Genomic DNA, 15,602 nt, shown 5'->3' with positions numbered 1-15,602 from the left:
GAATAGGTTAGAATAACGACGCAAAGTATACGTTCGTGCTCGGGTTCGTTTAAATATTCTTTTCCGAGTATCTTGCGCAAAAAAAAATAAAAAAATGACAGCGGTGTTGCGTGTGAAGCGTAGATGCGAAGATGAGCCTTTAAACGCATTAATAATCGCATGTAAACGACGGAAAACTGACGAAAATGAGCAGTCAGAAGATTCGGCCGCGTCCGGTCCCCTTGCGACAATCCTCAAGTTTGCTCTGACTGTTAAGAATCAGGTAAAATTTGAAAGAATTCCGGCAAAACACCCGCAAATTCTTTCGAGTTTAAATCACGACGTGTTTCCTTGTTTTTGTAATAGGAGAATAATGTCGTTGAACACCTGATTCAAACTCTGGGGAAAGACGAACTAAAAGCAAATTTCAAACAACATCCGGTGGATGTTCTAAATAAAGTACGAGAAAAGACGAAAGAGGCTTCAGCAGAGAATCGTTACAAAGTAATCAACTGTTTTCGATCTTTGGATAACTCCAATCATGAAAAGTTCGAAGACAAGGCGATGACGGTGATAGACGTGGAGGATTCTGTGTCCTGTGCCACTGCGGAGGAACATTCCACTGAAAAAGTAAAGCACCTTTTGTGAATATTAGTTGTAGCTTCCCCATTAGGGCGGAGCGATGCCATATAGACGAAAATTTAAATTTGAATTTTCTGCTCCGCCCTATTCCGCATGTACAGGATTACGTTCTTTCTGGTAACACAAACAATGTATTACAGGGTAACTATGTGTATGATTTATATTATGGACAAACCGAGAACGAGGTGTGCATAGACGATATGCTGTCCATACATCCGTTTGAACAAGAATTGGTTTACGATGGCCAGAGAGATAATGGTTATCCTGAACGTGAGTGCGAGTCAGAAGATTCCAATTCCGAATCGAACTGGAGGAATGATTACCCCGATAGCGATCACTCCGAAAAGTCGATCGACGAGGATGATATAAGAGAGGCTGTTATGAACATGAGAGTGGACGATGGTTCCGATTTGTCTAGTGAGGATGATTTCGTTTATGCGGTTGATGAGAACGACGTGGAAGCTTATGGTTATAAATACGCGAGATACAAGGCAAGGATACAGGAGGAGTTAGACGAGAACGACAGTGATCTCAGTGAATGTAGTGCAGAATACGTAAGCAAGCAAGATGATGCTGATGATAATTCCAGTAAAGATAGTAACTACAGTTAACTTTCAAAGTGATACTGAACACGAATTTAAGTTTTAAGGATATTAAGTAATATGGTAAATAAGTTTTTTTCTATTGCATGGACATGAGCAGGTAAACAGTAGATTCGCTACAATTGCACTTTTCCTATAATTGTTTTCATAAAGGTTTTGCCCTTTGTGCCGTTGAAAATACTTTGGATCAGTGAAGAAGTACATATAGTTTTATAATTAAATCTGTTTTCCAAACGCAAGTTACACGATTTTATGTTATTTTTCCCATTATGTGAAAGCAAGGGGTCATAAAGGTGTTAGAATTTTATTTATGTCTATATATTTATTACATATATATATATAGATATATCCTGCGTGTAAAATTCATCTATCAAAATAAAAACAATAAAAGTAAACCTAGACACGTCGAAATGACAGAGGGAGGTGTATAGGTATTTAGAAAAAGAATCGTTTTCGACGATATATGGCATATAATGATATACCAGATTTATAATGTATAACAAACTGTTGGAAGTATCGGATAGAGATTTACAAGTTTCTTTTTCTTTTAGCAATAAAGTAGCTTCTCCGTGATGTGTTATCAAATCTTTTGTATTTTATTTTAAATGGAGTATCGTGAATGTTGCTTTCCTTTAAACAGCAGTTACCTAGGGTGCAGGCCCGTAAATAACGTAACAATTACTTTATAAAAGTATTCGCGAGTGTCTCGCGTTCATCTGGCTATACTACGTCGTCGAAATACGAAAACAATTTTGTGTAACTGAGATTTTTGGGAACGGTGCCGTTCTTAAACAGCGACAACGCACAGATTTAACGTTCGCATTCTTTCTTCCTTCTTCGTTCTCAATCGTCGAAATTCGCGCGTTGGGAAAAAGTTGATGCCTTTAACGAACTCGTTATATGATATGAATAGTACGCTGCGTATACGTGTAACACTGGCCTTAATTCTAATTTTTACATTTTACGCTCCTCCAAACGATTCGTTTACTTGTTCACAAGTACACGCGACGCTTTTGATTGGGTACGTACGAAGAAAATGCGCTGGTAAGAATCCAATTATACACCGAGCCCTGAATTCCTGGCTGAATACTAAGGAATTTTAATTCCTAAAACAGGAAACGATCCCAAATGCTATTTCTTTTCTTTCTTCCACTTTTTCTTTATGGCAGTCTGGATACATTTATCAACGTACTTACTCCCCCGATAGTACACGAGCGCGATTTATGGACATGAAAATCGTTTTCATTCATATTTATATATTTATATATGTATATATAATATATTAAATGTCATATTGCAACTTAGCATTTTCACAAGCTGAGATTGGTATCATTCAGGAATAATTAAAACTATCGTTCCGTAATACTCTACTCGTCTACTGTACAACATTTTACACTCATTCATTTATTTACCGTAATTCCTTAGGTATGTCGATTAATTAGTTACAGCTACGAGATTATTGAAGAGTCATGAGATTGCACACCATTTGTAGATCGGGTCGATCGCGGGTATTCGAGATCATCCCCGTAACATTCCCCTCCCTCGTTCTTTCCCTTTCGCTTTAGAATACTTCGTTTCACCCCTTCTCTGCCCGGTTCTTCGCAAACGATCCAAAGCGATCTTAATACCAAACGCCACCGCACGATCACCTAATCGTCGCTCCTACTAACTTCGTCTATCCTTCCGCAGACCCCGGTGTCCACGCACGCGTATGTACAACACGTCGGATAAATCGGCTTATAAGTACAAACAATTCCCTGGATCAACAGAAATCACGCAACGGTAATCAACTAAATCGGATAGTCGGTAATTATATATATAATATATATAAACTGGCAACAATTAACAGTCCCGTTGGCGACATCACCATTGACGCGATGCTTCCGTCCTGAGAGTCTTAGAGTACCGACGCCTCGGTCCTGCCACTTGGAGGCGTCGTAGCGTGGCTGCTCGAATTATTATTATTATTGTTGTTATTGTTGTTGTTGCTCGCCTCGCCGGCGTGGCTCGAGCAGTAGAACTTCTTGTGAGCTATGAAGGTGCTCAGATAGTTGAAGCTGATGTCGCACGATCGACAGTAACGCGGACCGCTTTTGTTCGGGTCCAGGCTCTCCTCTGGTGGCGGGGTGTCTTCGCGTTCCTGCTTCACCTTGCTCGTCACCGTCGGAGGTGGAGGCGGCGGGGGTGGCTGGGGGCTCTTTCGAACCTCGGTCTTACCGTTCACCTGCACTTCGTTAGGGATTTCCTCGGGGGTGGTGGCCGGGGCAGGTTCTGGCGTCGGTAGGACCGTTTCGTCGTCCAGCACGCACGTTATGTAGTTTTCCTCCTGCAAGATAGAGAGGGATTCTCTTAGAAGGACGATCTTTGCGTCACTCGCATAGGCAGCTGTCTATCGCAAAGGGTTAATATACCTATGTGAAGTAGCGCCACTTACTCACCTGTAGGTCGGCCCCGCGTTTCTCGAAGTGCATCTTGATGTGGGTCCTCATACCGCGCAGCGTGTTCCCCTTGTAACGACAGATCGTGCACCTGAAGGCCTTGACACCCTGATGCGCGTCCATGTGACGCTGCGCAGCTCCTGCTGTTGGGCTAACAGCACCGCACACAGGACACCTCCAGCCTCCAGTCGGACCACTGGTACACGTGTGAGTGCTACCAGCCTCGATTATAGCCTGTAGAAAGAAAAGTTGCCATTGAAATCGAGGATAACGAAGGATTGCCAGCAAGTAGACCTTATCGGCAAGAAAATCCCACGATCAGGTCTTGACGTACCAGAAGTATAACGGAGGGAAGAATGAAAGAGATCACGTACCTTGCATTTGGGGCATCTCGAGTGATGCTCCTGAGGTTCCGGCCTTTTAGGACAGTAAAACGCCTGATGAGCCACAAGATTGTCCATGGAGGCGAACTTGATGCCGCATGCGGCGCAGATCAGCTGGACCAGAGGAGGCGAGGGTGTGCCTGGCGGCGGTGGACTGTTACTCACCGTGGTTTCCCTCGCTTGGCAATAGTGTTTCTTGTGCGCGACAAAGTTCTCGTGGCGGCAGAACACGATGTTGCATTCTTTGCATCTGGGGGCACAGCAATTCCCAACAACTTTCATATGCAATCTTGCATCAGCTTATCTGTAGCACCATCAGCCATCGCTACTAGTTTATATCCACCACTGAACGCTATCCTAGTACGATAAAATCGCCAGGTCGACTTACCTCGAGACACCCTGCTTGACGAGGACACCAGGAACGGGCGGTGGTGGCAGTTCAGCCAGTCTCAGAGCGAGTTCCGTCGGCGGAGGTGGCGCAACAGTTCCAGTCGTCGTTGGAGCAGAGCCGATTGATCTCGCCCTAGGACTGCCGCTTCCTCTGGATCGCGGGCTACCAGGCGGCGGGGGCAGAGAGGATGGCGCGGGCGACACCCTGTTCTCCTTTTCATCCTGGTGAGCTGGAGACTTTCGGACGCTCAGATCAAGGGGCGCCGAGCCTGGTGGCGACGTGGATGACGCTACGACCGACGCGGGCGTTGTCGGCTTGTTCGCTGCCCGAAGGACTGGTGGAGGTTCAACCACGGTATTCTGCGCTGTGGTGGCGAGACCCCTGGTCATCGGTTGAAGATGACCTGTAAGAAAATGTTGCTCATCCTTCCGCAGGGTTCAAATCAACATCCCTAAGCTACCCACGAGAGCTACAAACCGTTCGGAAGAAGGAAACACGCAGTGTCAGGCGCAGGCAGGGTCGGCGCGGCCAACACGCTCGCTCCGCGGAACAGAGAGTACGGCACGATCAGGATCGGGTTCGTAGGCAGTGCCAGACAGGGCTGTGGCGGTGGAGAATCTCCGGGACTGACACTCGTCGGCGGTGACGCCTTCACCGACGAGGAAGCCGTGCTAGCCGCTGCCGGTGTGTCCTTGACCACGTGCCTGGTGCTGCAGTAGTGAGTCTTGTGGGCTCTGAAAGTCTTGAGGGAGCTGAATCTGATGTCGCAATTCCTGCAGTATCTCTCCGCCTCCTCGTTCAACGAGCCGTTGGAGGCGGTCGCCGCGCCACTTGCTGGGGTGGTCGCAGCGGTGGGTGCCGCCGGTATCGTCGGCGGTGCTGGAGAAGCGGCGTGCATCCTCATGTGTCTGTTCAGCGAGACCTTCTTGTCCGCGCTGTACGAACAGTGGGGGCAGGCGTACGCCTTTCTAACTTCGAACTTGCTGGACTTCTCCTCGTCCTCGTCGTTCGTGGTGTCCTCCTCGAGCCGCGGACGATGGGCACAGTAGAAGGTGCGATGCGCCTCCAGGGTGCTCGCCGAGCTGAAGCGGATACCGCAGGGCGGGCAGATCAGAGGAATTGGCCTGGCTGGCTCCACGGTGATCGTCTCCTTGCCGTCGGTTGGCAGCACGAACAACCGACCTGACGCTATTGCTGCAATTTTCATTGCCCCGTTAGAATTGCTTCGAGTTATCCTCCGAGTCTTCAATTTCGTTCTTTATTGTTAGAGGAAGGAACCTAAGGAGGTACTTGAAGAGTACCTACTCAAACATCTGCTAATTTAAAGTGGACTCATTCGATATTACCATTTTGAAGTCCAGCTGGCAGAGGTGGCACAGAGTTTGGCGGCGAGGTATTCTCCGGTTTGACGGTGAGCGCTGCCACGGCGGCGGGTCGAAGAGCAGGATCCGTCGCCAGACTAGTATTAAGTCTCAGTCTTGGTGCTGCTTCGTCGTCGAGCTTCAGCTTCTTCTCTGAGGGCGGTTCATCCGCGTTGGACCGCCTCGACGAGTCCTCAGAGTCTCTCCTGCAGACGGACTCCCTTCTTCGGGTCGAGGAGGTGGACGAAGACGACGACCTCGGCTGACAGTCCTCCTCCTTAACCACGACCATGCTGGCTTCCTCGTCCGTATCTTTGGGACTCGACTCTCGCGTCTGATTCGGCTTCGAGCTAACATGTCGGTCTCTCAAGCTTCTAGCAACCTAGTTAAGGTGAACATTAAGGGATTCGTGCTTTAGAAGCGCGTTTATTGAACAAACTCTGTTGGCTGATTTATTAGCGTCTAATTACGACTGGACGGCGAAAGAAAGTGAACAGACATCGTCGCTTTACCTCGATATCTTCGGTAAGACTAGCCAGCCGTTTCCGAGCGTCTTCGGAGAGCACACTGAGCCTCAATCTGATATCCTCAGCGGCCGAATTCACGATGGCAACCGACGAGGATGGGGGATTCAGTCTCGGTGGTGGCGGCAGGCTCGATTCCTCCTCGACGACCGGCGCGATCGGACTGGAAACCGCCGAACCACCACCCTCCACGCCACTGCTCACCGATGGTGTCTTCTCCGAGTCGCTCCATTCCTCATCCTCCCCTGAAACAAGCAAACCAGATTATATACAAACATTTCCTCCCTAATCGATCTCATCGCCCAACGATATCCATATCAACAATTACACCAAGTCACCCCCCAGTAAACTATACCCAACTGTTCTCCGCAAAATTATAAACCGAAGGAAGGTGAGCGGAATCGTTTCAATGGTAGTTTCAAAGTCAAATATTGTCCCTACACTTTCTGAAGCTGCCCCAACGACGATCCACCGTCGTCTCCCGAGAAACGACCATAGCCACGAAACGGATCCACGTGGAGGGTACGACGGCTGGGTTGCACTCAGCCGGAAGCGGAGGCCAGCAGCAGAAAAAATAGAAGGGAAAAAAGAAGGCAGGACACGCACGTTAAACGATGCGTCCTTATGGCCGTTCGGCTCCCTAATGGTCGCTCGCCACGCCAGCCTTTGCGTACCCTCTGCCCCTTCTCTCCGGCCTCCCTTTCTACCTATCTCCCTCTATTCATCTATCTACCCTCCTTCCAGAGCCACCCCACTCGGCTGCACCCTTCGCACGCCTCTGAAATCCCCACCACCCGCGGGACGCGCGGCGTGTCAGTCGAACGCCAAAGGGGGCTACACCCGCGTCGAAATCTCGGTTGAAGCCCGACGTCGGCAGGGTTGTTTAGGTTATTTGCTCGCCGAAGCATCCCATAGAATCCTCCGTCTCTCCTCCAACTCTTTGGTAACGCTTCAGGGAGGATCCCTGTTTCAACGTTCGCGAAGATTTCGATGGCAGATGCACGGATGCTTCGCCTGACCCCGCTTATCTATGCCCATCTGCTCTCACCCCTGAGACGCTTGAACTTTGAGAGTGGCGGTTTTGAAACGGGGCTAGATCAGGTATGATACTTTATTCGAGATCCAGATCGCACTGATCCGTGTCTCTTGGTTGGTTGCAGGGACCAGTAGCGTAGAATATTTAGGGAAGCCTCTGAGTTTTTTTGTCTCACGACTATACCGATATAGCAACTCAGTTGAACATGACGACACTGGAAGTTCGCAGGACAACCAGCGATCTTGTATTCTTATTTCTTCTTATGTTTGTAATAATTGTATTTAAAGGGTTATACCCGTTAATAATAATAATAATAATAATAATATTCCACCTAAATTTTAAGACACCTTCGACTAGCATTTAGGTGTTGTTGGCTAAGAGTCCAGCTATTCTAATGCTAATATTGTTTAGTATTTTATAGTTACGATTCTTCTCGAACCTATCACCGTCCCAATCAAATTCTGTTACACCATTGACAACTTCTCTAGCGCGCAAACGAAACCGTCCCGTTTTGACGTAGATCTCGAGGATATCCGCGATCAGGACACCGTACGCAGAGTCAGACGTCCAGGTGGGATGTCTTGGGAATCGAGGCGACACGCGTATCGCCCGTCGAATTACCCGGATGCTTTAATTGCCTGGTTGGGCGAGGCTGGAGGAGGTTGGTAGTCTGCTGGAGCGAAGAGGACAAGAGCGGGCGAAGGGGGAGGAGGCGAGATGCCGAAGGAGATTGGGCAAAGGGTTGCAGCGCTCTTCTAGGCTATCCAGGCCTCGCATCTACAGCTCAGTCGTGTTCCTTCTGCCTCTCTGTAAATAAGCGGTCATCGATGGATCGGCAGCAGGCCTCGCCAGCACCACGTTCCTCTTGTCCCCTTCGCTTCTTTTTTCTCCTCTTCGCCTCCACTCTTTTCTAATGCTATCTGCTCCGCCGTCTATTTCTTCGTTTGCTTGTCGCTCCCTAGGTACGAGTCCCGCGAGCATTCTTAATTGCACGCGCGTACAAGCTGCTACCTGGGACCGGAGGGGGTGCACGTCCGCCTTGGATATAGACGCGAGCTTCGGTGTGATAAGGCTGATCAAAATAGCTGAGCATTACTGTCACTTTCCCTATGCTCTGCGCCGTTGCAGTTGGCCATTTTTAGCAGGGACGTACACGGTGCGTCAACTCGTTCACTTCAGACTTATATGTATGTACCTGAGGCGTTCATTAAGCTACCCTCGAACTAGGGCACATAGGTATTCCCAGTTCTAGGGTACTTTTAATTTAACCACTCGCATTACGAGTCGCAGCCAAACGTACTCCAAAGAGTTTTACAGACCATCATGCATCGTGATCCTGTAGAATCAGTGAAATACGTTCCGACAACATATCTGGCATTCTGCTTTTCATTCTCGTTACCGCCTTCGACCACTCTTAATTGCGCGTGCATGCAAACGTTCCCGATCGAGAGGGCTGCACCTTACTCGCCTGCTGCAACCACCTACAACGGCCCGCCACCGCAACCACCTCCGGGTGCTGAGGGTGTAATATATCTCGAAAAGAAGGGGGTGGGACGGGGGAACACGGCCGCCATTAACATATCCGCGGCCTGATAAGCCTTTCTCGGAACCGATACCGCGCCCGTGTACACCTTCGGCCGCCGCGCCGCTTTATGCGAGAAAACGAACAGCCGCGAGCCGCGTGAGAAACGGACTTCGGAAGCTCCGCTCTTCGCCACTTACGGCTTTCTTCCCCTCGTCCAACTTCTTCCACTTGTCTCGCCTCAACTCTCCGTTCGACCGCACCACGCGTTCAGCGCGATCTTTTTACCGCGATCGCGCCATCTCTACCCCGTTTTGGGGGAACAAAGTGCCCTCTTGCGAATGGCCACTTACATCGCGCGTTGGATTCGCTGAACAGTGTCGGTGATTGTCGGAGAACGTTGCGGAGATGTGTCTATTACGGGCCGGCGGGTGTTTAGTAACTGACGGTAGCAGCTGACGATTAATGTGAAGCAAGTGGAGATTAATTAATTTCGCGCAACGAGCGTTAAACTGGATGGCTGCTCGATAGTGTTCGTCGCTCGGTTTTCAAACATTGTGGCGTGATAACTCTGCCGGTGTGTACGTACACCGTTGGCGCATAAAGCGTTAATTACAGCGTGAAAATGAGATATCCCGTAGGCGGTGGTTAACACCTGCGCTCGACCTTTAGTTTCTTCATTAAATATGCCGAGAATGTGACCGTTTCCAGCAGATAAGTTTTAGGTGTTTGATATCACAATTTACTGGGCAACTATTTCAAGTGGCACGGTCATATTTTGGAGCCACACAAGCGCGGGACTGGTGATCGTGACTATGATAAATACTATAGGAAAGTAAGTAGGCGCCATACCTGTTCATTATGCTCAGGAACCCACCTTTTATACGTCACGACACGTGGCTGATTTTCGGTCACGTAACGCATTATGATTTACCGCGTCACGTGCACCGGGGCGACTCCTCAAAACACCATGATATTAATATTCCTGCTACCCCTATTACGAACCTTTCTCTAATCTCGGTCTATCGACTCTGCTCAAGATTTCCCCCAGACCCTTAACGGAGTATCAGCCATTCGACTGTTCCTCCTCATTTGGATGCCAATTTCTGCTTCCGAGACCTTCGCCAATGAGTTCTCCCAGCTCCGATCGCTTCCTGACTCCTCGCCGTCCCGTCAGCGATTCGCCTAACTCCAACCCTTCGTTGCATCTGAATTTTTCAGAACTCGGACCACCAATCTCGAGTCCCTCGTGCCCGATCGCTTCCTGAGTTCTCGCCACATCGTTCTCGCGATCGTCCCGAGGAAGCTTGGGCGCGTATCGAGCAGAAGGCGACGGGTACACACACCGGTGGCAGGAAAACGAGCGCAACGGTAGCAGCTTCATCGGCGCTATGCAAATAGGATCCTGATCGTGACGCGGGTAGGCAAACACGCGACGTACAGGTAACAGGCAGGGCTGGTGAGCCCTGAGTGAGTCCTCTCTTCCTCTTGTTCTTCGTCGCGGTCGTCGTCGTCGTCGTCGCGTTCGTCGTCGTCGTCGTCATCCTCTTCTTCTTGTTCTTCTTTCCAACTCGTATTATGGTAGTGTGCGCCCTCTTTTCACGGGGCCACGACCCATGCCAGAGATGCATGCCAGTCGTACCGATGCATCCATGAGCACACTTCGCTTTTCTCTTTCTGTCCACTCCGCTCCCCTCTTTGTCTCTGCCGTCCGCTCTCTCTCTCTTTCGCCGGCAGCCAACGGCCTTTTTCTCTCTGCTCTACACGCTGCATCGTGGAGATATGCTAATGCAGCCGTCCCGATCGTGACACTGCGGCTGCTAAGTGAGAGCTCAAGTCGCAACCTTCTCATCGGCTCCTACGCCGCGCGGCTCTCCACGAGGCTTCCTCGTGTTCTCGTCGATCCCTCGCGGCCGGTGGCTCCTCCACGAGACCCTCTTCCCTTCGCGGTGACAGTCGTCCACGGTTTTCGGGGTGACCGGTCTGACCCACGGATTCCCTGGCGGCAGGTTCAATGTGACGCTGATGGGCCCTGATAGCTTTGGGCAGGTGAAAAACCGCTCGGGAGGACTTTGAACTCTCGCATCGGAGGAGCAAGTAGCCGAAGAGCCTCGATAGCTCCTAGGCTTCCCATCGTTTCGTTTCTACTACTGTTACCAAGTGTAACACATGGTTGCTTCGAGGAGAACATCCCCCGAGTGTCTTAATCGCGAAGCGGATCACAGATTACAGTGGCTCAAAGGCTCCCACAGAAACCACTCGTATTAAACAAGAACCATCGTGTTCCAATCGAAACGTCCTCCGTGGACCAGCGGACCTAACAGCCCTATCCTTCAGCATTCTACCTGGTGGACGAGGATCACGCGCGTCGGTACTACACATTATACACAATTTACCTGGACGGACTCGGCCGTCCATGTCCCAAATCAATTAGACGATCGTACGCAATCGATCAATTCAATTCGTCCCGTTACACTTAACTCTTCAAGATTCAGCGGGCATCGGCGCAGGGCACACCTCATTAAAACGCAAATCTTACCCCGATCGATCCCGTATCTTCGATCTACCTTTATTCCGTGGCTCTGCTCCTCTGCCTCGTTTTCTTCCACGGCTCAGAGGGGGTGGGTGGCTGGCAGAGTGGGAAGGGGGAGGAGGACGAACGGCGGATGGAGAGAGAAAGAGAGCGTGCTGCACAGACCGTCCACGTTCGTCCATCCCTTCCAAGAAGTTCAGATCACGTCGTGGAGCACATTATTCATGCAAAGCTCTTACTACGTCCACCTCGTCTCTATCTGCGTATCAACACGCACGCGGGCTATACGTGGCCGTCATACGTGTGTGTTGTGACGGCGGCCGGGGCGATTCGAATTGCCTCCGATCTCTGGCCAGGAATTTCGTCAGCCGACTGAACGATGCACGGCCACAAAGCTGGGCACCGAAGAACACGAAGGATTTCGGTGTCTACGGGATTTTCACGCCTTTAAATCTCTGGTGTCACGGTGTCCTAGGCGGGCGATGGATCGGGGAGAGAGCAGAGGGTTCTGGCGGTGATGGTAAGTCGATACCGATTGATTTTGGTTCTTTAGGGGGTGCTGAACAGGGGATAGTGTGTTCTGCTGGGAACCATTTTGAAGTTTTAGTTGGGAGATAGAACTGTGTTCCAGTGTTTTTCTTTTTAGGGATGTAATTTGGTGCCCTTAAGGGGGGAATCTCATCTAACAGCCCCAAAAGTAACTGATATTTAAGAATTTTTTTTGAAAAAACTGTTGGTCATATAGGATTAAACTCTTTTGGGATGTAACGAGGCATCTTTAAGCTTGCAGAAAATATTTTTCTATGTCGATCCTTCTCATTATTTATTAATTATTGTGGAATCTTGTCCAACTCTTCGACGATGTAACTCCTGTTGACGGGATGTGTAGCACCTATCACAGTCATCTGATTGCAAAAAAAATTAGAAGTTTCTTAAAGTTAGATATTTACTTTGGTGTTGGTCCACTTTAAAGAAAAGAAATGAAAAACGGAAAGAGTTATGGTGTTTCAAAGAAAAAGTCACTTTTTCCCGAGACAAATTTTTCATTTTTATTCTTTATATCGCCGAAAAAAAGTATTATAAATAAAAATTAAAATTAAACTCTTGGTCCAGTGCCTGGAGAAATGTATAACGAATAAAATGAGCTTTATTTGAAATTGATCAGTCAATTAGTTTTTGAGTTATCCGAGACGCCAACATCGTCGAAGAGATTCCGCAATAATTAATAAATAATAAGAAGGATCGACATAAAAAAAATATTTTCTGCAAGTTTAAGGATGCCTCCTTATATCCCAAAGAGTTTAATGCAATATTAACAATAGCTTTTAAAATAAAAAATCATAAATTTCGGGAGCTGTTACGCGAGAATCCCCCCTTAAGTAACGCCGAACATCCGCTTCCTTACAGAGAAACCCTCACTTCCCCCAACTTCCGTTCAATCCAGTCGAATGCAAATCACGTCGTCGATGCTAGGTATTATGAGTCGCATCGTGAGTCGCTGCTGACCCATGCTAGATTATGTCACACGTGTTACATCATCGATACCGCAAAAGTCAATCAGCTGTTACTTTACAACTTTAATAGCTGCTTACTTTACAAGAAACCACAAGAGCCGTAATCCTAAGAAATTAAGGCGTTCCTTTCTTAGAAGAAGGACTCTTACACAGTGGCAACGATTGCTGGAGGTCGTACGCACGTGTATCTCGCGAATCGACTCGAAAATTTAATTACACCGCTCGGCGATTCGATCGAGTATCGCTCTCGGATCTGATCGTCGGTTTTTCAGCGAATGCAACACAACCAAGAAGGCACCAAAAACATCACGCGTCGCGTGTTGCTGTGTCCATGTTCCTCGTGCTCTTCCATTTACGCCGCGCGCGCGCGAGCACACGTACGACAATAATGATAGTAATTATGCTAAAGGGCGACGATAAATCCCGGTGGCCGATATCATGACGAGATAGCTTAACATTTCGACTTTCAGCCATTACCACTTAATTACTCGATCGGCCACCGCCTATGCCCTCCGCCACAGCGAAACGCATGTCGATTACTAGCTGGGAATATTATTAGTCTATCAAGCCGAGTGAATAAAGATAAGCTGTTATTATTGCTATTACGAGTTATTACGTTCTAATGGCCAGGGTTTAGTAGACGATACAGAGTCCTGTTCGATCCATTTCATTATTTACTTTAACTGCATAATGGTGGATAAGCGACGTCATTCGGGTGATTTCGTTGACTTAAAATTTCTTTGCAAGCTGGACCAGTGTTATCGTAGATTTGAAAGGGAAAGTTAACATTTAATCTAAGCGGAGACGCCATCTGTACCTCAGCCGCAATTCCTCCCCAAAATTCGTCGACGCCGTCATTAAAACCGTCTCCCCCCGCAGTTAACCCTTGTCCTTCGCGGTCACCGGCCCGTCGCGTCTGTAAATAAATAGATAAACAAATGATCCCCATAAATTTCCATACGATTGTCCTACGTCGAAAGCATTCTGGTACGGGGAAGGAGCCGATCTCCGATCAGCAGCGCCGGGACGCAGCTGTTTCTTCTTTTATCTCGCGACAGGAACAGGATCCGTGCAGGTCGTTTCGCTCGCTAGCAGGACCTTCGAGAGACGTTATCAGTACTCGCCATCTGTCACCGACTTGGTTTTCACTGCTTTTGCTGGCGATTTTTTTCTCTGTTCGCCGGCGAAAACCAGAAACCAACCGTCCCGGCCGCGCTATGCGCGCCTTTTAACAAGGGAAACGCTGCGACCACTTGGATTCCATCGCGATTTTCTGATGGGACAACCTCTCGGTACGTCACCGTGATCTATTCTCAAACGAAGTGAAACAAACTCGCGAGAAAAGCTCCTCGAAAGCTCCGTACTCTTCCACCGTCGGAACTTGCGCTCTTCTCATTGAAGTTTTATTGTATAGTAGGTGTCTTATAGTTTGTGGAATTTCTTTACGAATCCTGGCTAGTTCTCAATTTTTCCTTAGAGTTCTGACGCACTTTCTATTCTTTTACACAGAAGAAAGTACACTCCCAGCGTCGCACTCTTTGATTCTTAGCTCCCGAACTTGTTCATCGATTGCCTGCACCACGATCGCGAGTCGAGCCTCTCCGCATCGATTTAAATATACCCGATGCAAAGTAGAAGAAAAAAAACACGGAACCGCGAAGGGTTGAAGCCCAAGGGCGTGAGTACCAAGGCAAAAGGACAAGGTTTATCGGCTGGAGTGTCTCCGCGGTGTCAACGGCTGCTATCTCTTAATGACTGGCCCATCTTTTAAGGCTTAATCGTCGACACGTATAAAGCATATCCCAGCCTCTGCATATTCAATGCGCGTGGTACACGGGCTCGTGCCTGCGTACACGCGTTCAAAATTATCTGCTGCCCTTTCCCCCCCTTCGATTAAAATTCCGAATTCCCGTTTTCTGGAGGGAGCAAAACGTCCTCTTCGTCGGCGAAGCACGTCAGCGGGTTAAGTTACTCTTTTACACCTCTTAGTGGCTGGCAGTGATGGCTTTTAAAGCTAGAGACTGCGGCTCCTCCAGATCCTTGCTACTAATTGAAATTGACTCGAGTCGCCGCGTTCTCTGAGAGGACTACCATTCTGGACAGGATCGGAGACAATACGGAATGTCTCGCTGATCTTTCACACTTGAATATTCCCTAGATTTCTCGAGTAGCCGAGGAAAAGAAACTTTAAGGGGTCATGCTCAGACAGGAGGCCGAAAAAAGGGTGGTCTTTGGAAATTTTTTACTCAAAAGATATAGCACATTTCTCAAAAAATCTTTTTTGCTTTTAAGGATTGCATCTAGTATCGTGCATCGTAATTTTTTTATTTAAAAATATTTAGCAATAACTAAGTTATTGTCCATCACTCGAAGGTTCTGTAAAAAAAGAGGTTTCTGCGGTGATGACTGTTGCTCGAAAGTCGATCATCTAAAATAAAAAATTCCAAAGAATTTACTTATTATATTATATTATCTAGTACTTGGACGAAGGATTTTTCGAAATATTGATTTGGGAAAAAATGGCTGATGTTTAAAGTAAAAGTTTCAATTTTTATCATAAATCGTGTCTGATTTTCGTCAATTAAGAGAAAACTAAGCATCGGATTAAAAAGTCATTCGTTCAAATACTAGATAATATAATATAATAAGTAAATTCTTTTGAATTTTTTATTTTAGA

General features: G+C 48.0%; 2 protein-coding genes across 4 annotated transcripts in view; one reads left to right on the top strand and one right to left on the bottom strand.

Moving 5' to 3' along the window:
- The first annotated feature begins 4 nt into the window (after positions 1–4).
- Fs(2)ltopp43 (female sterile (2) ltoPP43) lies at positions 5–1,460 on the top strand. Its single transcript, XM_076814223.1, has 3 exons — positions 5–262; positions 346–609; positions 762–1,460. The coding sequence occupies exons 1-3, from the start codon at positions 95–97 to the stop codon at positions 1,230–1,232; spliced, it is 903 nt and encodes a 300-aa protein (XP_076670338.1). The 5' UTR covers positions 5–94; the 3' UTR covers positions 1,233–1,460.
- A 336-nt stretch (positions 1,461–1,796) lies between these two features.
- The window catches only part of Ush (Zinc finger protein ush), a 168,273-nt gene continuing 154,467 nt past the window's right edge, over positions 1,797–15,602 (bottom strand). For 2 of the 3 annotated variants that reach the window (XM_076814207.1, XM_076814206.1), the window contains exons 2-8: positions 6,309–6,565; positions 5,782–6,178; positions 4,913–5,629; positions 4,433–4,838; positions 4,036–4,294; positions 3,662–3,895; positions 1,797–3,549 (exon numbers count right to left, since the gene is read on the bottom strand). In XM_076814207.1, coding sequence (XP_076670322.1) covers positions 3,121–3,549; positions 3,662–3,895; positions 4,036–4,294; positions 4,433–4,838; positions 4,913–5,629; positions 5,782–6,178; positions 6,309–6,565 — 2,699 coding nt within the window. In that variant the 3' untranslated portion in view covers positions 1,797–3,120. Of the gene's footprint in view, positions 3,550–3,657; positions 3,896–4,035; positions 4,295–4,432; positions 4,839–4,912; positions 5,630–5,781; positions 6,179–6,308; positions 6,566–15,602 lie in introns of all 3 variants that reach the window. The other variant, XM_076814208.1, reaches the window with a different exon arrangement.

This window comes from Andrena cerasifolii, chromosome 6 (genome assembly GCF_050908995.1).
Source record: "Andrena cerasifolii isolate SP2316 chromosome 6, iyAndCera1_principal, whole genome shotgun sequence".
Lineage (NCBI taxonomy): Eukaryota > Metazoa > Arthropoda > Insecta > Hymenoptera > Andrenidae > Andrena > Andrena cerasifolii.
The sequence above is the reverse complement of the archived record's forward strand: the minus strand, read 5'-3'. Positions and strand labels throughout refer to the sequence as shown.